The sequence below is a fragment of the Staurois parvus genome, unplaced genomic scaffold, assembly GCF_062004578.1.
Source record: "Staurois parvus isolate SC_StPar_1 unplaced genomic scaffold, SC_StPar_1.0 ptg000048l, whole genome shotgun sequence".
Classification (NCBI taxonomy): domain Eukaryota; kingdom Metazoa; phylum Chordata; class Amphibia; order Anura; family Ranidae; genus Staurois; species Staurois parvus.
In genome coordinates, this window is record NW_028317844.1 from 5,594,777 (window position 1) to 5,622,500 (window position 27,724).

Consider the following 27,724-nt stretch of genomic DNA (forward strand, 5'->3'; position numbering starts at 1 on the left):
ATCAAATTTCATCATAAATTTAGGCCAAAATGTATTCTGCTACATGTCTTTGCTAAAAAAAAAAAAAAAAAAAAAAATCCTAATACGTGTAAATTTAATTTGGTTTTCGTGAAAGTTTTATAGTGTTTACAAATCTCAGTATAATATACTGGAATTTTTTTTTCTACTAGCAATGGCGGCGAGTGACTTATAGCGGGCATTCTGACACTGGGGGGAACTGACTTGGTGTCACTGACATCCCCAGTGACACCAATACAGTGATCGTTGCTAATAAAAAGAACTGACACTGTACTAATTGTACTGGGCAGGAAGGGGTTAACGTGGGGCGATCAAAGGGTTAACTGTGTGCTGTTTTACTGAGAGGATGTGCTGTTTTTCAGTGTAAGCACACTGCTTTGGAAGGCTCTGCAATGCAGAGCCATCCAAAGCAGTGCGCAGGAGCTGACAGGAGAGAGATCTGTATTGTTTATAAACAGGTCTCTCCTCTGTCGAAAATCCTCGGAAATTACCGGGTGCTGGTGGGGAATCACCGGTCGGGACCCAGTGATTGACAGCCAAGGCCGCTAATGGTGTGGTTAGGGCGCATGTGCGCCCCCTACCCAGAACTGCAAAATCGTGTGTGTATATAATGTGATTTTGTGCACCCGTGCCGCCCTGCAACAGTATTTCTGCTATAGGACAGTGCGGAAGCGGTTAAAATATTGTAAACATTTCAGCTGTTTTTTTTTTTTGTTTTTTTTTTTAAGTTCCTGCCCATTGCAAGTATACTAATAATATTTCCTTACCATTATTGGTACTATACAGCTAATGATAAAATACCATGTCCTTGATGTGCTGTACATATGTGCCTGTTAATTAAAGCACTGAAATCAAAACTATTTTCTTTCATTTTGGCTAGAGCAAGGGGGGTTGTAACCCCTGTTATTTATTTTATTTTTTTGCCATCTGTGTCCTATTGGGGACATTTTCCTTCACCTCCTGTCCCATAGCCAAACAAGAAGTGAGAGAAAATCCCTGGTTGTTACCAAGGTAACCAGAACAAGTGTCTTGATTGGAATTTACCCTGTATTCCTTTTCTGGTGACAATCCAAAATTTGGTGCACAGGACATATGGAGAGGGTGAATCTTCCTAACGGGGGCACAGACAGCGGTAAAAACCTGACAGGTGTTCTATTCCCTCTCAGCCCTACCAAAAAACATTCTGCCTTTTAGTTATACTTTGGTTGTGCCGCGGTCACTTCTACACTACATGGTCAAAAGTTTCTGGACATCTGGCTTAGACCTACACTGTGTGACCAAATGTATGTGTTACAGTAAAGTTTTATGTAAATTTTATTGATGTTTAACCCCTTCCCCTTGCACTGGCATCCTTTTCAACAGTTCAGAACACATGGGGGGGCCACAAGGATCAGCGATGTTGTGACGCTTGTCACAGTGGTTAAATGATCGAAAGCCGATCACTGTAGTTACAGACTGAGACAGCTTAGCCTTTGTGCGGAGAGTGCGCAGTGAGCGCCGAATAGGCACACAAACTCCGGCTGCATAGTGATGCTTATGGTGCAGTCAAAGTTAAAGCCAACCCTTTTGCCTCTGCACAGTGTGTTGGGCAGTCGTAAAGAGGTTAAACAAGTTTGCAAATCCAGCAAGTAACAAGCGTTTGGGAAGGCCGTTTTCGATTCCAACGGGACTGAGCGGAAAGCCACATCAGTAAAGATATGGTTAGATGAGTATTGGTGTGGAGGAACACAAGTGGCCAGCACAGAGCCCTGACCTCATCTCTGTTGAACACTTTTGGTATAAATTGGAATGCTGATCAGGAGCCAGGTCTTCTTTCAACATCTGTACATAACCCCAATAAATGTTTTTTTGGCTAAATAGGCACACATTTCTTCAGACTCACTGCAAAATCTTGTGGAAAGCAAAATGCTGGAGACTGCTATAGCTGCCAAACTAGGGCAGTGTTCAACAATGTAATTTGGGTGTGATGATCAGGTGATCAGTGTGGCTGTCTCACAATGCATGTGTCAGTATTAAAGGACACGTTTACCTTTAAAAAAAAATAACTGCACATTTGTCTACAGGTAAAAAAGTGCATTTATTATTTTTTTTTGTGTTTTGGATCTGTAAAGACTTGCACCTGAGATCATCAGAACAAGGGTGCAATGTCAGGCTCTTGCAGATTGTCAATACATTGTCTGACTGTAGCTCCAATATGGGCAGGCAGTTACTGAAGTCCAGGAAGCTCAATGGACTATGAGAGTGCTCACAAGTGCCCTTGCAGTTTGAGATTTACAAGCCATGAGCCACAATGTCTGACTTGTCTACTTGTAGGCATTCATTCACGGAACTCTTTTAAATTGTGACAGTGAGTGTGGGGAGAAGATTCCCCCCGCCTGATGTCACAAGGAAGGGATAGATGGGGGGTGAGGGGCTGGATGCTCAACATGTTGCACTCTAAACACGGGTGTAACATGTCGAGAAAGGTGATGTTATCTTATAACTGACACACAGTTGAATGATGAATACCATTACTATATATTAATTACTTTCAGGCAGCACAGCTTTGCTAATAAATGTCTACAAAGAGTTAATCAATTACTTCTTATATGAGCTCTGTACATGGTCACTGTGGAATAAAGATAATCTATACTGACATACAACACCTGAGCTGCATCTGATCTTAACAAAATGACCTTGCATGTACGTTACAGAGCCATGTTTGAAAGCCATAAATTCAGTTGCAGCTAACCAGCCACAGATCCCATAACATGTTGTTTTTAAAGAGCAATAGTTCATAATACTTTTGTATACCATTCTACTTTTGAAAATGTGTTTATTTTTTTTTTTCTCTTTGTCCAATGTATTAGGAAAGTAGTTTTGCTTTTTGGATGGGCAGTATTCCTTTTTCTTGCCTATAAAGTTTCAAAAACAGATAAAGAATATCAAGAATACAATCCATATGAGGTGTTGGGTTTGGATCCGGTAAGTAAACAGATTAAGATAAAACTCAAGCTTATTTATTGCTGTGCTTAACTGTGCATCAATGTTAAATTTAATTTGAATATCTTTACAATTTGATAATGAATAATTTCAATTTTAATTATCCTTTTATCTCACAATTGCCTTTTAGGGCTTGTTCTCAAAATCTGTACGTTAAAATGAACTGTTGTTGACCTTTCTGTTATGACAGACTGGGGAAGGGGGACCTTGCAGTGTAATGAGCACTGATTGGGTGCTCATCAGGAAAGGGGAGTGCCGGGCTGGCTTATACTTTATCCCTTTTGCTACCAGAGCTGCTAGTGGTGTACCGAAATGAAAATTCTGGTGCCGAAACCAATACAGAAAATTCAGAATGCATGTGGCTGGAAACCGAACCGAAATGTCTGTGTATGAGGTTGTGGGGAGGCTCCAATTTTTATTTTTTGTATTTTTTTTCTACTTTCATGTAGATTTTTTTTTTTTTTTTTTTTTACTTATGATTTTATTGTTATCACATAGGGGACCAATATATATGTGATGGCATACGAGTGACAGGTCCTCTTTGTAGGGGGGAGGAGGTGGGGAGAGGAGCAGTGGAGGAGGCAGGAGAGGAGCAGTGTATACAGAGAGGTTCCCCCACTGGCTGTCACTATATGTTGGTGCTGATTTTACCGGGTTTTTTTCCTTCACTATAGCTCACAGAATTAGCTGTCACTTTCCTGGAGCTGAAGGAAACTTTGTTTCTTTTATCACAGGATATAAACTAAAAGGAAACATTTGTTTCTTTTAGCTGGGGGAAAGTGACAGCTAATTCTGTGAGCTATAGTGAAGAGAAAAAAAAAAGCCTGTAATTGTGTTTAAAAATTGGCACCGACATATAGTGATAGCCAGTCATTGAATACACTGCTCCGCTCCTGCCATTCTCTGCGGCCCCTCACATCTGCAGTACACACAGTCCCCTGTATCGACTAAATTTTTTCCTATCAACAGAATGACGATAGGGCTATTTTCGGCCGATATGTTTCAAACGGTGGCCGAAATTTGAGTGTATCCCTAGTTTTTGGGGTTTGTTTGTTTTTTTTGTTTTTTTTAAGGCCTGAAGATTACACAAAACTCCAAAACTTGGGTTTCTGAAACCCAAGATCCTAGAGAATAAAATAGCGATCGTTCTAAATTTTTATGTCACACGTTATTATCACAAAGGTCTAGGAAACGCTAAATTTCTGTAAAAAATACACTTGTTAATTTTAGGGCACAAAAATCAATAAATCAGCCAATTTTTGTAAAATATAAAAGACGAGGTTACATCGAATTGCTAGAAATATTGCTCTCATTCTGGCGTGTGCAGCAATCGACGTTTTCATGCGTAGGCACCCAACGTGTGCTTTTACATTTGTTTACGTGTACATATGTGGGGGTGGGGGGGCCTTGAACAATGTTGGGTGGTTGGTTATATGCTTGGGTGTAACTTGAATTTTTAAAAAAAAAAAAATTTTTTTTTTTACTTAACCTTTTTTTTTTTTCTTTTTTTCATCACATAGGGGACAAAAAGTCCCCTATGATGATTTTTGGTGACCAGCTCTTTTTTTTTTTTTTTTTTTTTTTTGAGACATCCAGGGAAAGACCCTGCATGTTTCCGCTGTGCTCCTCTGAATGTAATGCAGTGCACAACACACTGCATTACATTCTTTCAAGGCCTCGATGGTCAGGAATCTGTCAATGGGGACCAGGCAGGACAAGAAGGGGAGGAAAGCAGATGTGTTCGCTCTCCTCCCTCTCCTATACCCGCCGGTACCCACTGACTGGTCCTGGGCCCGCAGATGGGCAAATGGAACCCGGGAGACTGGCATTGATCCAGCACAGAAAAATGCCAGTCAACAAAAATTGCACCTTATTTGTTTGGTGCAACGGAAGTGCTAAATTGTAGTGTAACAAATTATTATACAGTGTTGTTCTAGGTGTGTAGTTTAATTGGCATTTCATTATCAAAACTGCTTCCAGTGATGAAAAGGGTTTTATTTCTTTTGCAGGGAAATCTTGGCGGTCTGCCAGCGTTCTAAAGGTGTTACTAAACTGTTGGCAACTGAATCTGGGCTGGTTCACACCAGAACAGGATGTGGGAAAGTGTGTGGTGTTCAAAAGCACTGCCTTTGCGATTTGCTTGTGGGTGCCAATGTATTGTTAATGGCACCCCAAATCCAGATCACAAACCGTGTGTTTACAGGGCACCAAATGTTATGGTACTATATGATTTGGTGCAGTTTGTTTTTAAAAGTAGTGGAAGTACTACTTTTTGCGCTGTGTGGTGAGTTTTGCATTGCACAGGAAAACCTGACTTTAGAGCCTTTTGTGTTATCTTTGAGAGGTGGATTTTTTAGGTGGCTAGTAAAGAGTAGTCTGGTACAACCAGGGTTTTTGGCGGTCAGCATGCACAGGGTAATCAGGTAGTCCAAGTCGTCAATGACTAGGAAGCAGAAGAGAAAGTAGTCAGGTTGAGATAGCGGCTGAGGCAGGCAGCAAGTACAGGGTAGTCAGGCATTCTAGGTTGGCAATGATTAGGCAGTACACAGGGTGAAGGTGAGAGTAGTCAGGAAAACCAAGTCAGCAACAATCAGTAAATAGCAGGCGTTCGTATTATAGCTCTCTGGTAGCTGTAAGAAGATACAGTACCAGCCTGTGCCTGTTCAAGCGCTAGCTAATTCCTCTGATAATCTTTCTGAATAAAGGTGCACCTCCACTTCTACAGTTGGGTTGGGCTGTTTGTACTTTTGGATAGGTTCTTAAGTTTGAGTCCCTAGCATTTGGGTGCTCAGGTCACCTCCTTTTATCTTGCAGGCCCCTTGTGTCTGGCATCTTTCAGCTGACCTTCCTCAATTTTTTTGTGCTTTTGTACACAGCAGTGTATCTTCTGAGGTCTTCTTGGGTTTCCCCGCACCCTGGGACCCCTTGTTTAGTTTAAGTGGGGACTTGACTTTGGGGGATTCCCACATGGACTTACATTCCATCCTTCAAGAATATGGATGCTATTGAAACCCTTATGGTACTCAGTACTCTCTGGCATTCTGCCTCTCCAGAAGAACCTCTGACAATCAAGTTCATCCACAACCAGTTATTCCTACTTGTTTCCTAAGAAGTACCTGATGCCTCAGTGTCCTTCAGTGGCACCAGCTATTTCTTGAAGCACTGAACCATATTTTCACCCGACTGCCATGATTCCTGGCATCCCCATAGTGGAACACTCCGATGACGTTCTCTGAAGAGCGTCAGTTTTTTGGACCTTTGCATTCAGAATCCTTCTGAAGGACCAAACACATGTAAACACCCACCAAATAGGGCCACACGCGTGTCTAGCATTGGTAAATATTGGTAACCAATGGGTGAGGCAGATCTCAAATTCTTGCTAAAGAATACTGCACTCTGTGTGTCGTTAGACTCTTCATTGAAGCGAGATATCCAGTTGGTCTTTATGGACTGAGCAGCCCCTGTTGTTACCCATCAGTCTTAGGGTGAATGGGGTGGTCTCTTCCCCTCCCACCCCAGGAGCACCCAGCTTGCCAAGTTATTCGTATACCAAGGGCTTAAATCTGGTAGGTGTTGCAGATTCTTCAACTGCACAGAACACCTGTGCATCCCTGTGTCTGTCAACACTGTCTCGCATGGGCATAAACTGTAGTACACCCTGTATAAATGAGACCTTACCTCTGAAACAAAGTTTATGCAGGCTGCTTGAAAATAAACGTGTTCTCTTTCAAGGCAAATATAGTGGGTCAACATGAAAAATAAATCTGTCCTAGTTACCACCTCTATGCCTCAAAGTATGAAACTAGCCAGTCGTTGCCAGTAAATGTTTATCTGGCTCAAGTGTCAACAGTAATGTAGATAGTTTGATCCTCACCCTTAAGTCAACAGGAGGATTCATATAGGTTTAACCTATGGTTATTTCATCTTATGACTGGACTTGTGAAAACAAAATTATTTCACCTTGGTTTTGTATTTGTTTCACATCTGAGGTAGAAATTAACTTAATAAGGACAGTTGAAAGTTTGTGTTGCACTTAAAGGGTTGGTTCACGTTACTAAAAAAAACTGCCTGTGTAGGTAAGGTGTGCTTTGCTTCTTCTATAAATAGATTGAATCTAGCTTGTTCTAAAAAAAAATAGTTTGTGCCCCACTTGTTTTAAGAGGCTTTACATCTTTACTGTAGCTTTAAAGGGTTAATTTACCTTTTACCAAAATTGGCATTGCAGGTAACAAGCAAATGATGTTGCAGGATCTTCAACTGCACAGAACACCTGTGGATCCCCCTGTGGATCAACATGGCTCTCGCATGGGCGTATACTGTAGTACACCCTGTGTAAATGAGACCTTATCTCTGAAACAAAGTTTGTGCAGGCTGCTCAGCAATAAACATGTGATCTCTTTCAAGGCAAATACAGTGGATTGAGATGAAAAAAATTCTACCTAGTTACCACCGTTTTTTCCTCATGTAGCTAGCTATTTGTTGCCAGTAAATGTTGATCTGGCTCAAAAACAATGGGTGCAGGGTTGACCAAAGTTAATGGATAAATTCACCTTTGGGAACATGTTACATGTTCAACCCTAGAAAATTTAACATGCTCCCACTCCTGCAGCCTCTCCAGGATCCCCCTGCTAATTTTGCCAACAGGCTGGGGATCTTCTCCCTGCACCCGCTGTCACAATTTAAAAAAAGAACATGCTACCCACACAGCTGTATCATTCATTCAGAGTTCTGTGAATGAATGGACTACAAGTACCAACATCCTTTCCAGCTGATGGCTTGTAGTTCTCAATCAACTAATAGGGTGCAAGTGAGCATTCTAGGTAGTTCATTGAGTCCTCTTGTCATTGTGTAACTGCCTGCCCGTACAAGGTATGAGCAGACAGATACACTGATAGTCTGTAGGAGACCTGCATTGTATGCACCATCTGCTGATCATATGTGCAATGCTTTTACAGGCTCAAAAAAATAAAATAATAAATGCACATTTTTATTTATTCAAATGTTTTACCTGCAAAAAGAAAAGTGAATGCCCTTCCTATAGGTGTAGGCCATTTATGTACCTCCCAAAGCCTGGCAGAAAAACTTCCAGAGATGGCTGCATCCTGTCCTGCCTTGTTGGTAGGACATTGCTAAGACACTCCCAGCCAATTCAAACCTCTTCACATGTTCTCTCTTTTCCCTGTTGCAGTAGCTTTGAGAACGGCAATGCTGAAATGGAGGAGAGAGTGGATTGAGAGCTTGCTTCTGTGATGATGGGGGTGAGCAGTAATGACTGGGAGTGTCTTGGCAACAGGACAGGATGATGCTATTTTTGAGAGTTTTTTCATCCAGGTTTCTAAAGGTATTTAAAAGGCTTACACCTAAAGCAAGGTCATTAGCTAACTTTAGTCAAAGCTGCACGGTTTGTTTTTAATCTTCAAGGGCCCCTTACCTGCATAGGCAGTTTTTGCTAAAGGTGAACTAACATTTTAAAGCTTAATAAAAATGTAAAGCCTCTTTAAAAACAAGCAGGATACAATCTATGTATAGAACAAACCGGATGCAACCTATTTATAGAAACACCTGGGTGCAGTTTATTTATAGAACAAGCAGGTGCATTCTACTTGTAGAACAAGCAGGTGCAATCTATATATAGAACAAGTGCAATCTATATACAGTGGGGAAAATAATTATTTGATCCCCTGCAGATTTTGTAAGTTTGCCCACTTACAAAGAAATGAAGGATCTATAATTTTTATCATAGGTGTATTTTAAATGACAGAGACAAGAGTATCAACCAAAAATCCAGAAAAAGTACATGATTCAAATGTTTTAAATGGAGTTGCAGTTCAGTAAGTAAAATAAGTATTTGATCCCCTACCGACCAACAATAATTCTGGCTCCAACAGGCTGGCTATGTGCTCATGTGGTACACAGATTAGTGCTGTCAATTTAACTTAATTGTTAACTTGTTATGTGCTTAAAAGACTACTGTCCACAGAATCTTTCCTCCATTCAAACCTCATGGGCAAGACCAAAGAGCTGTCAAAGGACATCAGGGACAAGATTGTAGACACACAAGGCTGGAATAGGCTGCAAAACCATCAGCAAGAAGCTTGGTGAGAAGAAGGCAACTGTTGGAGTGATTATTTGCAAATGGAAGAAATACAAAATAACCATCAATCGCCCTCGGTCTGGAGCTCAATGCAAGTTTTTGCCTCATGGAGTAAGGATGATTATGAGAAAAGTGAGGAATCGGCCCAGAACTACACGGAAGGAACTTGTGATCATAAGGCAGTTGGGAACACAGTCACCAAACAAACCATTGGTAACAAAATATGCTTCCATGAATTTAAATCTTGCAGCACCCGCAAGGTCCCCCTCCTCAAAAAGGCACATGTACAGGCCAGTCTGAAGTTTGTCAATGAACATCTAAATGATTCAGAGAAGGATTGGGAGAAAGTCAAACATGGAGGTGGAAATATTATGCTTTGGGGCTGTTTCTCTTCTAAGGGTACAGGCCAACCTTGCCACATTGAGGGGGCAATGGACAGGGCCATGCCTTGTAAAATCTTGGATGAGAAGCTTCTTCCCTCAGTCAGAACACTGAGGATGGGTCGTGAATGGGTTTTCCAGCATGACAATGACCCAAAACATACCACCAAGGCAACAAAGGAGTGACTCAAGAAGCAGCATATTAATGTCATGGAGTGGCCTAGCCAGTCTCCAGACCTAAAAGTGTTACTAAATCCACAATGGTAAAATCACTGTATATGCAATAAAGCATGGTTATTAATACTCACTGTGGAACTTATGGGTTAATTCTCCGCATTTTGTAAAAAGGCTGTTTGATCGGCAGGCAAGAAACCCTAAAGATTTAGAGAAGATCTGTAAAGAGTGGACCAAAATCCCTCCTGAGATGTGTGCAAACCTGGTAACCAACTATAAGAAACGTCTTACCTCTATGATTGCCAGCAAGGGTTTCTCCACCAAGTACCAAGTCATGTTTTGCTTGGGGATCAAATACTTATTTTACTCACTGAACTGCAACTCAATTTATAACATTTGTATCGTGTTTTTTTTCCTGGATTTTTGGTTGATATTCTGTTTCTATTGTTTAAAATACACCTATGATAAAAATTATAGACCCTTTATTTCCTTGTAAATTGGCAAACTTACAAAATCTGCAGGCAATCAAATAATAATTTTCCCCACTGTATGGAACAAGCAGGTGCGATGCATTTTTAGATCGAGCAGGTGCGATCTACTTTTAGAAAAAGAAGCAGGCGCGATCTACTTTTAGAAAAAGAAGCAGGCGCGATCTACTTTTAGAAAAAGAAGCAGGCGCGATCTACTTTTGGAAAAAGAAGCCGGCGCGATCTACTTTTGGAAAAAGAAGCAGGCGCGGATCTACTTTTGGAAAAAGAAGCGGGCGCGATCTACTTTTGGAAAAAGAAGCGGGCGCGATCTACTTTTGGAAAAAGAAGCGGGCGCGATCTACTTTTGGAAAAAGAAGCGGGCGCGATCTACTTTTGGAAAAAGAAGCGGGCGCGATCTACTTTTGGAAAAAGAAGCGGGCGCGATCTACTTTTGGAAAAAGAAGCGGGCGCGATCTGTTTTTAGAGATGGCATCATCCTGTCCTGCCTTGTTGCTAATACACTCCCAGCCAATTCAAACTCCCTTGCATGCATCTTGTTTCCCTCTAGCTCTGAGGTCAGTGATACTAAGATGGAGGAGATAGTGAGCCACACATGTGCGGAGGCTTGAGAGCTTGCTCCTGTGATGATAGGGATGAACAGTAACTGCCCCCATTGTCTTAGCAACGTCCTAGCAACAAGGCAGGACAGGATGATGTAATCTCTGGGAGTTTTTCATTCAGGCTTGCAGAGGTAAGAAAAAGGTCTACACGTATAGCTAAGGGGATTTATCCAACTTTAGTCAAATCTGCACAGTTTTGTTTTTATCCACATGCTCCTTTTCGTCATAGACAGCTTTTTGCTAAAGGTGAACTAACCATTAAAGTGTGCTATTTATTCCAAGTTAAAGGAAACACCTGGCAGTGCCTGTGAAATGTTTGATCTTGGAATGGTGTCCAGAAGCCTCTGTACCCAGGATACTTTGCATGGAAATACAAATTCCCAGTTCAGAAGTCAGAGTTGAGCAGTACCCTTCTACTATTTTCTGTCTGTATTAGGCAGAAAAACAGGTTGGGGGATGGGGGGAAACAGAAGATGCCACATTGTCATACTAAACAATCCCTATTCAGTTGGAGAAAGAAAAAAAAATCATAGCCTCCTGCTTTTAGTTTCTTTCTTAGTTCCCTTAGCTTTACCCAGGTAACAAGTTTCCTTTTAAATAGATAAAAATAGTAAGAGCTAGATGCACAGCCATGGTGTACACCTATCTTGCATGAATACCACCGTCAGTTGCAAAAAAAAAAAAAAACGGCAAAATGTGGGAATGGCCATGAGGAAGTCACGTGACCCGTGACGTAACGCGTAGGACGGAAGCATGGTAACGTCAGTTCCGGTGTGGACGGCAGCCGTCATCTTGCTACACCCATGAAAGTGCTTCTTTCTCTCCTCTTTATTGGGATCGGTTGAGAGGCTGTCTGATGCATTTTCACTAGGAGGGGAATACCACCACTGTTGCTGATGGTTCCTGGAATATTGCGTAAGGCCCCCATGGGATTTTGACCTTTTTGGTATTGAGCGCCTTTGAAGTGTGTTGGCCCTTAGGGGTCGCAGAATGGAGGTAAGGAGGCATTTTAGCCGGTGGTGGATAATTTATCAAGTTGATCACCTTTACTATCACCTATCAAGTTTTACATGAGAATTTATTATTGGACTTTGCACGCAGGTGTTTTTGTGGACTTTACACTATTTTTTGTGGCATCATTAAAGACGTGTCCTTTTGTGTTTGCATTTACCATTTTTCACATGTATACTATTCATTTTTGGCATGACTAGTCACGTGTGCCTCTGTGTTGGTATTCATTATTTTTCTCATGCATATTTATGATATATTCACTTTTATGCATCACATTTGGGTTTTATGTTTCAAGTGCCGCTAGATGGTTATACACGTTATCACATTTTTTGTGTCACGGTTCCACTGATACCTTTTATGGTCTTCACTTTTTGCATTTTCCTATATGTTCATTTTATTTATAGCACCACTATAGCACATTTCTGTTTGGGTCCATCACATTTAGTTGAGGACGTGTTTGTTTTGTGCTGTTTTTTTCACATTTGACAGTGTACTTGTGGGTATTTATCTTTCCCACCTTTCTTTGTTGAGGTATATAGATTAGATTAGCGCAGCACCATCTTCTTCTCTGTTCGCATATAACACATGATATGTGACAACAGTTCCCCTGATCATTCGTAAGAATATGCAGTTTAATTTTGGGCACCAATTCATAAAAATAACATTGGGGAACTGGAGAAAGTACAGAGAAGGGCAACCAAACTGATACGAGGCATGGAGGAGCTCAGCTATGACGAAGGATTAGAGGAACTGAATTTATTCTCAAGAAGAGGAGATTAAGGGAGATATGATCAACATGTATAAATACATCAGTGGTTCATATAGTGAACTCGGTGTAGAGTTATTCACCCTGAGGTCATCACAGAGGACAAGGGGGCACTCTTTACGTCTGGAGGAAAAGAAATTTAATCTCCAGAGAAAGTTTCTTCGCAGTGCGAGCTGTGAAAATGTGGAATAGACTCCCTCAAGAGTTGGTTCTGGCCAGCTCAGTGGATTGCTTTAATAAGGCCTGGATTGTTTCTTGGATACACAGAAAGTAACTGGATACTATTTACAGGTAAAGTTGATCCAGGGAATATCCGATTGCCTTTCTGGGGATCAGGAAGGAATATTTTCCCCAGCAGGCGCAAATTGGATCATGCTTTGCTGGGTTTTTTTTTCTTCCTCTGGATCAACTGTGGGTATAGGATTATAACTTTTTTTTTTTTTTTTTTAATGGTTGAACTGGATGGACTTTTGTCTTTTTTCAGCCAGACTATGTAACTATGTGTGCTGTGCTGTACTGTACTACAAGATATGGACAATACAGGAATGTCAGAATTTTCTACATAGTACATATATAATTTGACCTATGCTTTCAGTTCATGTCTGGTATGCAAATCCTGCTGATAATTCTGTAGATTATTTCTATATGTGGGAAACACACTTATTACATCACCAGAAACTCTGATGTGAAAATAGGAGTAACAAAATTTCTAACGTGGAGTCTGTGCTTGTGGCTAAAGCTGGCCATAGATGAGTAGCTATTTTTCATTCAGCCCAGCTGGGACATTGTATTCTGGCAGTGAGACCCAGCGCTCTCAGAATACACTGATTCTCGACTGCAGGTGCTGATTGACAACAGTTTTACAACTTGTCTATTTGACAAATGTGGATCTATCGATCAATTTCTGTCAAACAGGGAAGGCCACACACTGAAATTCGAAATAGTACAGCAGGAAACATATGCATGCCTTTTTGTTGAATTAAATTGCACAAAAGTTTAAAGTTTTTGTGTAATTTTTTTTTCTTTTTTCAGGGAGCAACAGTGTCAGAAATTAAGAAACAATACCGTTTACTGTCCCTAAAATTTCACCCTGATAAAGGAGGAGATGAAGTCATGTTCATGAGGATAGCAAAGGCTTATGCAGCGTGAGTATTTCAAGCCACTGGTTTTGTTCATTTGTTGAGCTCCATACCTAGAGGTAAAGAAGCCCATAGCTAGGGTTGGATACATCATTTAGTAGGTCTGTAAACTATGTGGCATAAACAAAGTTATCATGGCCGCAAATGTTTTCTTATTGTCAGTCACCTCATGTGTTTCTTTACACTTATTTACAGTATTCTGAAGCAGGTAAAGACCAGTTAAAAAAAAAAAAATGGTTCTCTGTAAAAGAAGTAATACTAGTAGACAGGTAAGGTTTTGGATGCTTACTGGCTCCAACGATTGAAATGCAGTCCTGCTGATGACAGCAAGTTTATCCTTTTAACAATCTTTGTTTAGCTTCGGACATTGAAGTGAGATTTTGACTTCTATGGCTAACTAACCTAGACAGCTGCTTTCACATTCATTTGCTTGAGTAATACTTTAAAGCCCTCCAAAATTATATATCTTATAAAATATATGGTAACAGTTGCAATGTTTTGTGTTTTAAGATATTTGTGGGACTCTTTATCAAATGCATATTTGCATAGTTGTGTTGCGTAAATAGATACTAAACATGTCAAGCCTTTTAAAATTGCAAGTGCCCATGGAATGGCAAAAAGTACAGTACCCAAAATTGTTCATGGGTGATATTTGAAAAGCCTTTACAGATTATTAGTTTAGAGTTTTTATCGTGAATTGCTCTCACTACAATATGTATTTGTGGCGATACCTGACACATGTGGAACAATTGCTGTTTACATAAATAGGCGCAAGTTTACATTGGGGTTTTTGGCATGGGGGTGATGTGCTTGCTTTTAGATTTTTTTTAAAATATATTTTATTAAATTTTAAAATACTTTATTTCCATTTAACTTTATTTCTATTAAAAGCATGGTTTGCTTTTTGGAGTCTAGACCCTTAATCTTACCTCTGCATTTCACTGCAGGTATTCAGGCATTCAGTATTTACCATGGTCCTGGAAAAATGGGAGAGCTTGGGAACCACCGTGGGTACAGTCACATTCCCTGTACCAGAAAAGTGATCAGATGGCTCTACAGCTGCCTACATCACTGTTACATGAAAGCCGGTCTCAGCTCTGTGCTTGTTTTAATCCCTTGAATACTGAACGTTTATAAATATACCTTCGTAGAATAGGGGTTAGAACACATACACCTGGAAGAGTCACCAGCACTGAATGTTTGCTGAATGTCAGATCCACTTTTTTTATAAATATTCCCCTTGGTATCTTGACATCTGTAGTGTAATATATTTAACTTGTATGAATACTTTGCTGTTTTGTAGTTTGACAGATGAACAATCAAGAAAAAATTGGGAAGAATATGGAAATCCTGATGGGCCACAGGGTAAATTACAATACTTTTTGTTTTCTGTAATATTCTACCATCCTTTTAGTTGTGAAATAAATTCTATATTATATAAGCATATTTAAGTTTAAAATTTTACTTTGTTTTAGGAGTTCTGTTTTTATACAGTATAAATATCTGAATACTTATGCAATTTGTATTTATTTATTCTTTGAAAGCTACGAATTTTGGCATTGCACTGCCTGCCTGGATTGTGGACCAGAAGAATTCTATGCTGGTAATTACAAGTTGAATAATTTTTAATTTATCTCTTGCTATGTAATAAAAATCCCATCTAGCATAATTAGTGTAAACTAAATTCTAGTGTGATTTTGTTTTTTGGATTATAGTTTATTATAAGTACCGTTTATGAACTAAATTTATATTGTGCTCTAAATGCCATTCTATGGATTTTGACTCTTGTTTTAAACTGTAGTAGTGATTCTTCATGAGTTTGTGCAGCATAGGATAATACCATATCATTTTATTTTAGGTTTTGCTTGTATATGGCCTGGCTTTTATGGTGATCCTTCCAGTCGTTGTGGTAAGTAATTTACAATACAAATTGCTAGTATGCGAACTTGTTTCTTTAGACAGCGATGAAGAATTGAGATTTCTCTATGTATTACCTGGCAGTACGTGAATGAGAGATTGGGATACCTACTTGAATGGTGCAGTAATGGAAGAGTATAAAATGTAACTCCTCCTGTAGTGCCTCAGTTTTGTATTTTGCCACTACTTTCTCTTACATGGAAGCTCCTAAAAGGTAACCCAGGTATGGGTACAATCCTGGGGAGATGTCAGAAGCAGAGATACAGTAAATTTGACTCCAGGTGCAGGAGGTCCATGGTCACATGCTCTTGCTGGACTACTTAGGTTGACACAGCCAAGCTTTGTGCCGCTGTAGCTGGCCCTCCTTCCGGCTGTCCATCGAATGCTTGAAGCAGGTAGATGTACATGGGCATAACTTAACAGAGCTTTCTTAACCACTTGCCTACCGGGCACTTAGAGTATACCCCTTCCTGCCCAGGCCAATTTTCAGCTTTCAGTGCTATCTCACTTTGAATGACAATTTCACGATCATGTTCCTCAAAAGTTAAAAAAAAAAAAATAATTGTGAAATAGGAAATGGGTAGGAGTAGAATGACAGAAAGTGGGTGAGTAGGGTAAAGTTCTGTTTTTAGAATTCTGTGACCTGACCTTCCCTTCATATACAACTGTGTTAGGAAAAGTTAGCATGCTGACAGAGAGAGGGTGTAAGGTCAGGTGGTGGGACTGTGCAGTTGGCTGGATACATTTTTAGTTGAGCCTAGTGCCATTCATCTGAACTTTGGACTCCTAGAGATGCAGCAGTCTGTAGAGATGTGGTTGTAGCAGGGGATACTTCTGGCCAGGTGAGTGGTGGTCTTTGCATAGATGTGCTGTGTACAAAACAAATTCTAGTTTTCCATAAAGACAACTTAAAGGCTACATTCACACTGGTTGTTTGGACCGGTGCAAATCCTAGAGGCAGGAATCTTCTGAATCCTGCTGCGGCTCTAGCTACAGCCATCGGCCCTGTTCACTATGACAGATCGCTGGCTGTGCAGACAGTCGCAAATACCTGTGGCCACCAGTGTCCTGTTATAGTGGACAGGGCTAGCGGTCACACCTAGCCAGTCAGAGCCGCAGCAGGAACCAGAATATTCCTGCTGCTACAATTCACTTCAACCTAAATCTGTGGTGTGAATGTAGCCTTATGCACTAAATGTACAGTAGAAAATATTAATGGAGAAACACTCTTGTCTATGCTACAAACCATAATCATAACCATCATTTTTACAAGACAGAAATTCGGATGACTTTTAAAGCCTTATTCACACAGACGAATACTTGGATGCCCCATGCAGGGCCCTATTTTGCCCTTACGGGGATACACTGGTATTACGTGCATCCCTGTGGCGGCAGTCCCATAGATGTCTATTGGGACAAGAAACTGCACGGACACCACTGCTATATCTCAATGTGACATCCGTGTGGGTGCAGTTGCATGTCCCCGATCTCCCCCTGGGTGCATTTGGGGATGTGCAGCCACACAGATGTCACATTGGGACACAGCAGCTGTGTCTGTGCAGCTGCGTGTCCCAATAGACATCTGTGGGACAGCCGGCATGGAGATGCACACAACACCTGTGCATCTCCGTGCCAGCAAAACATGGCGCTGCATGGGACAAACAAGTATTTGCCTATGTGAAAGAAGTCTAAGGCATTTGCTATGTAATCAGTTTTGGAGCCATAAGCCTCAATCTTTAACCTAAGATTCTTGAGGAATGAGAAAGATGAAGTAATATTTGTCTCCCTAGAGGATCTCCTTGAAGGGATTGAAGATGAGGCGAAATTTAGGCCTGAGAAATAGGAAAGACACATTAAATCAATAAGTGAATTTTGCAATATAACAACCCCCAAAGAAAAGTCACACTTTCACCCTAGAAAGTAAAATAAATACTCAAACCTTTTCTCTCTGTGAATCCCAACAACCCCTAACCTCTTAAGTAAATATGAATAAATAAAATTAAAATCTATAAACCGTATATAACCAATAAACAAATTTATAAAAAATAAAAATAAATAAAATCTATACAAAAGTCCAAAAATTAGTGTCCAAAATATCCAAATATAGATGGTCCTCCAAAATATTTTAACTCAGTGTGTCCAACTTATTTCTCCATTCCAAACCACGTAATACCTCGAGGAAAAAATACCTAAAATAGTGTATTACCTTCAAAATTTAATTGTATATTGACTTAAAACAGTTAGATATACATGTATGTTTATAATGTATATCTAACTGTTTTAAGTCATTTGTTCCTGCCGGTTTAAATAAGCATGAGATTATGTTCGTTTGCGGTGGTTGTCTGTATTAAAGATGGCGGCTTAAGTTTCCTGCCAGTAATACGGGTCAGGATAAAAGGAGCCACCTCTCAGAAGTCTGGATCCCTTCAGAAGAAGTCTGGAAGTGACGAAACTCGTCAGGGGACATGGCGTCTGACGTCATACGCAAAACCGGAAGTAACGGCGCGGCCATTTTGAAAACTGGAAAACGTGGCTTGAAGCCATGTAGACTGCTGAGACTGGCCAGAAAGTTATGCTGTACATATTTAACCCCAAATGTAAGAGATATATATATATATATATATATATATATATATATATATATATATATATATATATATATATATATATATATATATATATATATATATATTATTTTTTTTTTTTGGTATTTGAGTGTACATAATTTTTCACGTTTAATGGAGTGTACACAGAGTGATTTTATTGCATGATTCATGTGTCATTCACAGTTGAATCTGGTTATTTGTATTTTACACATGTTTATTTTGCACCGATTTAAGTATATACTTATTTTGGTTTAAAGGTATATACAATTAATTTTGAAGGTAATACACTATTTTAGGTATTTTTTCTCGAGGTATTACGTGGTTTGGAATGGAGAAATAAGTTGGACACACTGAATTAAAATATTTTGGAGGACTATCTGGATATTTTGGACACTTTATTTTGGACTTTTGTATATATTTTATTTATTTATTTTATAATTTGTTTATTGGTTATATATTGTTTATATATTTTAATTATTCATATTTACTTAAGAGGTTAGGGGTTGTTGGGATTTGCAGAGAGAAAAGGTTTGAGGAAAGACACATTACATTTCTCAGCTCAGGGTACAGTCAAATTGCTTAAAGAGTACCTCCACTTTTGTTAAGAAAAAACAATCCCTCTGGGTGATCAATGTGCATTGCAAGGATTTTAACAAACTTTGTCACAGAGTTGTACTGAAGAAACAGCTATTTATTATGTGTAGAGTGAATCTGAATGGGAGTGACTTTTTTATTAACTAATTCCTGCCCGTCCATTGTACAATGATGATTGATCATGTTCTGGGAGGACGTCCTATGATTCCCTCCCATTCTTGCCGCACAAGCGCGCCCTTGGGGGTATGCAGTGCAGTGATCGGTGGTGAGCTGTGTCCCTCAGACACAGTGCATCACCGATTAGGTTAAAGAGCCAATCACGTTGACTCTTTACGATGTGATCAGCTAAGAATTCACTTATGATAATACTCCCTAGCATTTCTGGCCATTGCTATCTTGAGTAAGGGCAGATGATTCATTTAGCAATAACTTCTTTGAATCCATCTGCCTTTAGCTTAGGCAGAACGGTGTGCTTAGTTGAGAAAACCTCTCCTCCCCTTCTGAAGACTCCTGGAATGTATGACATCATTTTGCCTAAGGATGGAAACTAGGAATTAACTAAAGAAAATATAAAAGCAGTTTAAAACAAGTAAATATAATATACTTTCCTATCTATTTACTAATGCTGGCAGCATAAGGATTCAAATTAGCCACTTGATTAAGAGAGTGAAGTTCCACTTTAAGTTAGAATATGGCTTGTGTAGCAATTGTATATGCTATATTTTTTTTTTTTTTTTTTTCCCCCACAAAAGTGGGTGACCATTATATATTAAATATTTTAAAGGTTTTAATCAAGGGAATTTCAACATGGAAGGACATAGAGTTTTCTCCAGACAGGAACCTTTTTATGCTCAAGTTGTTTAATTATATATACCCTTTCTCTTAGGAGGACTCAAAAAGGTTAGACAAGGTTTGTTAGATTGATGTCCCATTTTCTAAAATAACCGAAATAGGGTATTTAGTATATGAAGACATGGGTATAGTAAAAGATCCCATGAGAAAAAAGTAAGAACAGTTTAAAAAGACTTGGGAACAGGCTTCCATGGTCTTTAGGCCAAATATAGTAGCATTGCAAGATCATTGTAGATTTGAAAGAAATGGGTACATCTTCTTTTGGATGCTCTTTTTCTTTCAGTCCTTTTGAAAGCATCTAATTCTATTTGTGCTGCATCTAGAACTGTAGCATCAATGCCTGTTTGAAATCTAGATTGTGAATGTTCTTTTTCAAAGAAAAATATGTATTTGTCCTATAATTAGGCAAAATGTGTTTCATAATTGGACAGAAGCAGAAAGTGTGTGTGTGTGTTGAGTGTTTGTTTTTTTTTAAAGGGAAGGGTAGCTAGTCCATAGCAAATTCTTTAAACCAGAAATTTTAAGAAGGCAGTGGCTGGACAGTTGTCCTTAATTCAAAATAACACAATGCTGTACTGAAAATTGGTCATTATTTGTAAGTCAGGGGAATATAAAATGAACACCTGGATCCTTCAGATAGTGGTGAGAGGAAAAGTATACTCTCCTTTTCTGGATCACCTTAGGAAGGTCTTCTGCCATTTACAGTTGGCCCTAGAAACAGGCATCATCATGATTTTGCAACTTGTTTTAATACCAGTTTCTCAGTAGGAGAGAGGCAGAGGATTTTGCTCAACCATTCTCTTAAAGTAAAGAAAGCAAATTTATCCTACCAAATAATTCTCAAGCTCAAATCCATGTTTAATTAGCCAGCTGTGCCATTTACAGAACGGCTTTGCTCTTAAGGTTGAGGGCCATCTTATAAACCAGAGTCTGATGATTGTTCCTTACTTAGATGTCTTCCCTATAGTGGCTAAGTTGGCAGAGAAACTATCCATAGAAGAAGGCTGGAGACAGCAGAATCCATGAACTGTGAGACAAAGATTTAGAATAATCTATGCCAGGTTATCTGGAATCAAAGTGTCTCTAAGAGCGATCCTCAAACGTTTGATAACAGAAAGCTATTTCAGGAGCTTTACATCAGGGGCAGGAACTGATTAGAAATTGATGCACAAAAATCTTGACCAACAACTTAAAGTTGCTGCCTCATATATACTGTCTAGGTCAGGGGTCTGCAACCTTTAAGACATAAAGAGCCACTTGGACCCGTTTCCGAGAGGGAAAAAAAAGACTGGGAGCCGCAAAACCATTGCAACATTTAAAACAAATCCGACACTGCATATATTGCAAAAAGCGCTCTGGTCATGAAGGGGGTTTAAGGGCCCAGTAAGCAAAGGGTTAATCAGGGCCACAGTGTATCGTCATAATCACAATCATAGCCTTAGGTCAGTGGTGGGCAACCTTTTTTTTTCAACTGAGCCAAATCTCGCCAAAACCACGATTGAAATTTATTTTGAGAGCCACATTTTTAAAACTGAAAATACATCCCCCCTATAGTAATTCATCCCCCCTATAGTAATTCATCCCCCCTATAGTAATTCATCCCCCATATAGTAATTCATCCCCCATATTAATTCATCCCCCATATTAAGTCCCCAAGTCCCCCCTGTGTCAATTCACTTACCTTTGCTCCGCGCGTTCCCGCGCCGTTCCGGTGCCGTTCCGGGGTAGCATGGAAATCTGTCTCCTATGAGGATCTGTCCCCCTCGACGTATCTGCGCATGTGCCAGTTTCAGGCATTAGCAGCCGATCGGCGATCTCTGGCACATGCGCAGATACGTAGAGGGGGACAGATCCTCATAGGAGACAGATTTTCATGCTACACCGGTCTTCAGGGCGGACTGTGAGAGGAGCCTAGCTCCGCGGGCCGGATTAAAAGGTCCGCCGGGCCGTAGTTTGCCCATTGCTGCCCTATTGCCTGTCACCTGGTGGGCAGTGTGCTCCGGAGCCGCAGCCAAGGTGAAAAAGAGCCGCATGCGGCTCTGGAGCCGCGGGTTGCAGACACCCGGTCTAGGTGGCACAAAGAAAAATCTTCTTCAGCCTCAGAACATTATATTTTACCTAACTGAACATCATTGTGGAATACCTCAGCCGATGCAGTTTATCTTGCTCAAAACCCAGATATTCTACCATATTGCTAGCAGATGGTGGATTCCCAGTCATGATTTTTCTCTGTTGTCCTTTGAGGGGCACAGCTTGATGGTAATTAACAATGTAGGGTTATACTGACTCCTACAGGAGAAATGGATGCTACAAGACATAAGAAGACCAAAGGCTGGCCCTGTTGGGGTAGTAACCCCTCCCACCCACTTAGTTCTGCTTAGTGTCCTGAGGAGAATGGATCTCTCCTTCCTTTTTGCTTACAGGGGTTACTATAGACTTGCTGCTCTCTCCATTTGTTTTCTGCTGTTCTTGAATTCTATATACACTATATTGCCAAAAGTATTGGGACACCCCTCCAGATCATTGGATTCAGGTGTATAAAATCAAGCACCTAGGTATGCAGGCTGCTTCTACAAACATTTGTGAAAGAATGGATCGCTCTCATGAGCTCAGTGAGTTCAAGCGTGGTACCGTGATAGGTTGCCACCTGTGCAATAAGTCCATCCGTGAAATTTCCTTGCTACAAAATATTCCACTATCAACTGTTAGTGGTATTATAACAAAATGGAAGCAACCGTGAACAACAGCAATACAGCCACGAAGTGGTAGGCCGCGTAAAATGACAGAGCAGGGTCAACGCATGCTGAAGCGCACGATGCACAGAAGTCGCCAACTGTCTGCAGAGTTAGTAGCCAAAGACCTCCAAACTTTGTGTGGCCTTCAGATTAGCACAACCGTGTGTAGAGAGCTTCATGGAATGTGTTCCATGGCTGAGAAGCTGCCTCCAAACCTTACATCACCAAGTGCAATGCAAAGCATCAGATGCAATGGTGTAAAGCACGCCGCCAGTGAACTCGAGCAGTGGAGACGTGTTCTCTGGAGTGACAAATCACTCTTCTCTATCTGGCAATCTGATGAATGTGTCTGGGTTAGGTGGTTGCTGTGCTTCCTGAATTCTACATATACTATATTGCCAAAAGTATTGGGACACCCCTCCAGATCATTGGATTCAGGTGCTCCAGAGAGTTGCCAGGAACTTGCCTGACTGCCTTGTGCCAAGTGTAAAGTTTAGTGGAGGGGGGATTATGATGTGGGGTTGTTTTTCAGGGGTTGGGATTAGCCCCTTCCAGTGAAGGGAACTCTTTAATCATCAGCATTCTAAGACATTTTGGACACTTTCATGCTCCCAACTTTGTGGGAACAGTTTGTGGATAGTCCCTTCCTGTTCCAACATGACTGCACACCAGTGCACAAACCAAGGTCCATAAAGACATGGATGAGCTAGTTTGGGGTGGAGGAACTTGACTCGCAGAGTCCTGACCTCAACCTTATAGAAAACCTTTGGGATGAATAAGAGTGGAGACTGTGAGCCAGGCCTACTCGTTCGACATCAATGCCGGACCTTACAAATAGGCTTCTGGAAGAATGGTAAAAGATTCTCATATACACACTTGTAAACCTTGTGGACAGTTTTCCCAGAAGAGCTGAAGCTGTTATAGCTGCAAAGAGCGGACCAACTCATTATTGAACCCTACAGACTAAGACTGGGATGTCATTAACGTTCATGTGCGTGTAAAGGCAGGCATCTCAATACTTTTGGCAATATAGTGTAGGTTGTAAGCTGGGCATGTAGCTTTGCCTTCCTTTTTAAAGTCTCCTACTATTGCTATATGTTTTTTGCGTACCTGGACTGAACCATTGCTCTACTAGTTTAGCTGAGGTGTGTTCTGTATGAGAACCGTCCATTTTATTGTCATAATTTGTTTTTTTACTTTTCAAATTGCTACCATTTCCCACTGTTTACTGGCCTCATTTGGGACTCTGACAAAGTTTTATTTTGCCTTGTGCACTTGTGCATGTTCGCACACGCTCCTCTTACTCTGGCGCGCATATTGAATAGGTTAAACAAATGCTGCACTTCAGCTTGGGGGTCTACTGATAGTGTATAGCTAATGCTATGCCACACATTTGTGTACCCTATACCATTCATAAACCATGATGAAAGGCTGTATGCACCTCCCTCTACCAGGAGCTCAATCCACCCCTGTGGATAGGGAGATATGTGCATGCCTAAAGAATACATGAATGTGTGTTATGTGAATTGACAAAATACAGTGCCTCAATGGTGCTAACACCATAGAAAAGATAATCCTGAACCATAAAAAAAATAGCAAACCCTTATTGCAAACGTAAATGCAATATTAAAGAAATATTAAAGTCCCAGTGTTCAAAACACCTTCCACATTCAATGTGATTCAGTGATGAAAGATTTTCTTAATAGCAAAATCTTGTGTTGGGTGCTCCCCCAACAGAGCCCCAGTCGCCACATAGTGTTGCTCAGGCAGGTCAGACAGCGTGTTTGGTGTTTCGACAGGCCCCTAAAGCCGATCTGTCTCTCCTGTGTACTCCGGAAGTCTCTATCCACTGGTCTTGGACTCCATAGTAGGAATGCTCTCCAAACCATCCACAATACTCTTCCACCACCGTGAAAAGCAATCAGAAGGAAACCTCCATAGCGTTATACTGCTTTTATTGTATATAAAACACTTAAAAATGCACTTGCATGTAAGCCATTTGTATGGCGCTTTAAAAACAAAATGTCCTAGGACATACTCCGCAGCAGCCTGCTGAGTATAAAATTATTTTTCTGTCCACGGCGCAGAACCTATTTGTACCTTTTTAAAGCCCTAATAACCAATTCAATATATGTACAGAGTCAAAATTTCATAAGGTCAGCAAAACAGCATTACATTATAAGGCTGGTAATATCCATTTCGAAAACTGCCCAATATACACTTTACTCGAAGGCTCCACATACTTATAACCTTTCAAAGATGCATGCTATACTTTTTTTCACGTGATGTTTCAATAAGTTTCTAACAAAAAGGATAAATAGTACAACTTACCAGGATTGGTGCATCGGCACAGTTTCCTCCTAGAACACAGCAATAGCAGTGCAGTCAGCGTTGCTGCTAGTGCGAAGGTATGGCATAATCCACAATGCAGGTTGATACCCTCCTATCCAATATCAAAACGTACCTCTCATTTCTCTTAAATCAATCAGTTTCCAGTTCCCGAACCTATTAATCTTGAATATCCTTGGCAAAGCAAGGGATTCAAACCTGTGGACAAATCCACCACTTCATGATGGTCTGTTCCCACTAGTTCCATCAGAGGTTTGGGGACACCAAATGGGTTTTCACTGATTTTTTTGGAAACCTGTTTAGCTACTGCATGAATATGGGATGTAGAAATTTGTTACTCCCTGGTCTCAATGTCAGACAGTCCTTGCTGGCATTTAGGGATTGTTGAAACAAGAGGTTATCAACTCCAACTAAAATATTTCAAGGTTATCATCCAAACCTGCTCAAAGTTACGAAACCCAAAAGCAGTATTTGTCCCCGATTGGTTTTGCAAAATTGCAATGCCTTTGTATGTATAAAATGTTCAGATTCAACCTCTTAGGACAGTCATTGGCTTTCTTTTATTGTGGAGAGTTTTTAGCATCTACTGTATATATCTGCACACAATAGCTTGGTAAAAAATATAATGTACTAGTACAATTCACGGAACATAAGCAACAAAGCCTTAAAAACTATAGTTGGCAGGAGGGCAAAACCAACAGTCTCCTTTGCCTCAGATTGGTTTCCAAGTCCATTCCACCAGGGTGAATTCAGAGGGTGTGGTTGTGCCAGTAGGCCATACTTGTCAAATCCGGTGCATGGTTAAGCGTTCACATTTTTATTTTCTAGAAGACTAGTGAGGAAGGGCCAAAGTTTGGACATGGCATTTTATCTTTGGCAACACACTTATAGTTATATCTCTTTATGTCCCTTGTGTGCTGGAATGAAGCATAGGAAAAAGTGCAACTACAGTTTTCCCATGGGGCAGCAATTTGGTAAATCCCTCCCTTTTGTGTCGCCTTTGTTTACCTGTCTTGAAAACAATAGTGTGGTTGAGGTACTCAAAGTGTAGCCTGGGGCATATTTTAACACCAGACAAGGCCCTACTGATTTAGAGTGAAAAGCAAAAAAATATGGTGTAAAGTTTAAAACATTCCCTAGCACTACAGGTAAGAGTTAGTCATGCTCTTCCCATTCCTCTCCTTTTTAAGGTGCTGTCATAGAGAATGATGATATCAAAACCTGTAAGAGTTCTATTTTGTCATTGTGATCCTGATTTAGCTGAGCAACAGAAACTGTGAAACCCCTAGAATGAATAAAAATTGCAAATTGTAGCTGAATGGAATGATTCACATTCTTGGCAAGAAGTTTCATTCTTTTTTTTTTTTTTCTTTTTTTTTGCAGAATTTGTTTTCTAGTTAAAAACAGGAATTGTTAGCGCCTTTAATGAACTGGAACAGATGGCAGACATTTGAACAGGCAGTTCCATCTGCATGATTAACTTTGCTTTTTAATACTGAAGCATGTAAATGCCATTCCTCAAAACCAGGGACAGTTTTTTTACTACAGTAATATAAATTTTAACTTTTGGAAAGTATAATATCTCCGATCATTTTTGATTTGGTTAACTTTTATGAAGAAATATGGATGTAGTCAATAAAGAATAGGTTTGCCTTTTGGTGTGAAACGACAGAGAATGAAAATATATATTTTTGTTTTTTTTTTCATTGCTTTTCTTTAGTGAAGCTTACAAAACTGGAGGCGACATCTGTATACTGTGGGCAACACAATTATTTTTTTGTTGAAAAGTTTTTATACACAAAATTTTCTGCTAGCATATAGAGAGGTGTGTGAGCCCTAACAATAAATATCTATTTCCTACCTTTTAGTTTAACAATACACTTCCAATTGTGTACTTATCTGTTCAATTATTGGAAAAAAAATTTCTGTGGATCAAGTCAAACATTTAAAGCTGTCCTGGGTAGTTTGCACTTTTTTTGCTTTATCTCAAGGATTCTAATTAACCTTTATCTCAAGGAGTTCAACTAAGTCTAATTAAAGTTTTTATCTTGGGTTTACACAATGGTTAGCAGCTATGTTGTAGAGAATAAGATAGAATAGGAGGTGGGTTTGACTAATTTAGCAAATGACAGTAGGGCAGGACTGACATCCCCCAGTCCCACAAAAATGCTGTGTGTTGTCCACGCACAACAGGATTTAGGAGTTGAATGTATTTCTGGCATATTAACAGGTGTCTTCCTGTTCTTGCAGGATCTTTAAAGCAAAAAAAATGAGATATGCATATTTTGCAGAAATGTAGTGCATATATGTGTTGGTTTTTTTTCATGTTTTTATTTTTTTTATTTTTGCCATGACATTCCATTTTTAGGCATTTTGAAAACTCTCCTAGAACCTTAATATTAATAATAATAATCTATTTTGACCATTGAAATGGTTTAATGTTCAAGCGCTAAATGCGCCTAGCGTTAATACACGTTGTCAAGCGGTTTTACTGTCAAAAGGCTGCAGCTCCTGGACCCACTGGCGGTGTGTTTTTTTGTTTTCTGCCATTAAAACTCTCCTTCCACTAAATGCTGCTAAAAGTCTGTGTGTGCATTTGGAAGCAGGAAAGAAAAAATGCCTGACGCCCCTAAAAGCGACAGTAAAAAATGGCCAACAAGGCTTTACTTGTGGGTTCCTTACGTTTCTTACTATTGCCTATTCTCTTTCTGCCAGCATCTAAGAACACTATTGCAAATGATTCTTTTTGGCTCCAGTGGCTTACATTCTTAGTAATAGTTTTTTGTCGTTCCGTATAACTATTCTGCTTAAACATTTTGGTATTTGTATAGCAGTGCATCTTTTTCAAAAACCACAAAGACTGCTAGAGTTGGATAATGCATTAGAATAGTATATGCATGGTGGTAATTATCTTCATAATGAATGTGATGTACCTTTTTCAAAAATTGCTGTTTCAGGGTTCATGGTGGTATAAATCAATTCGTTATAGCGGTGATCAGATCCTCATCCGTACCACA

At 39.9% G+C, this 27,724-nt stretch overlaps 1 protein-coding gene across 1 annotated transcript in view; it reads left to right on the top strand.

Moving 5' to 3' along the window:
• The window catches only part of SEC63 (SEC63 protein translocation regulator), a 100,236-nt gene that overhangs the window by 19,866 nt on the left and 52,646 nt on the right, over window positions 1-27,724 (top strand). The window contains exons 3-8 of the mRNA XM_089664867.1: window positions 2,868-2,982; window positions 13,548-13,660; window positions 14,958-15,019; window positions 15,199-15,257; window positions 15,513-15,563; window positions 27,665-27,724. The exon at window positions 27,665-27,724 is cut by the window's right edge and continues 49 nt beyond it. Of these exons, the coding sequence (XP_089520993.1) occupies window positions 2,868-2,982; window positions 13,548-13,660; window positions 14,958-15,019; window positions 15,199-15,257; window positions 15,513-15,563; window positions 27,665-27,724 (460 nt within the window). The remainder of the gene's footprint in view (window positions 1-2,867; window positions 2,983-13,547; window positions 13,661-14,957; window positions 15,020-15,198; window positions 15,258-15,512; window positions 15,564-27,664) is intronic.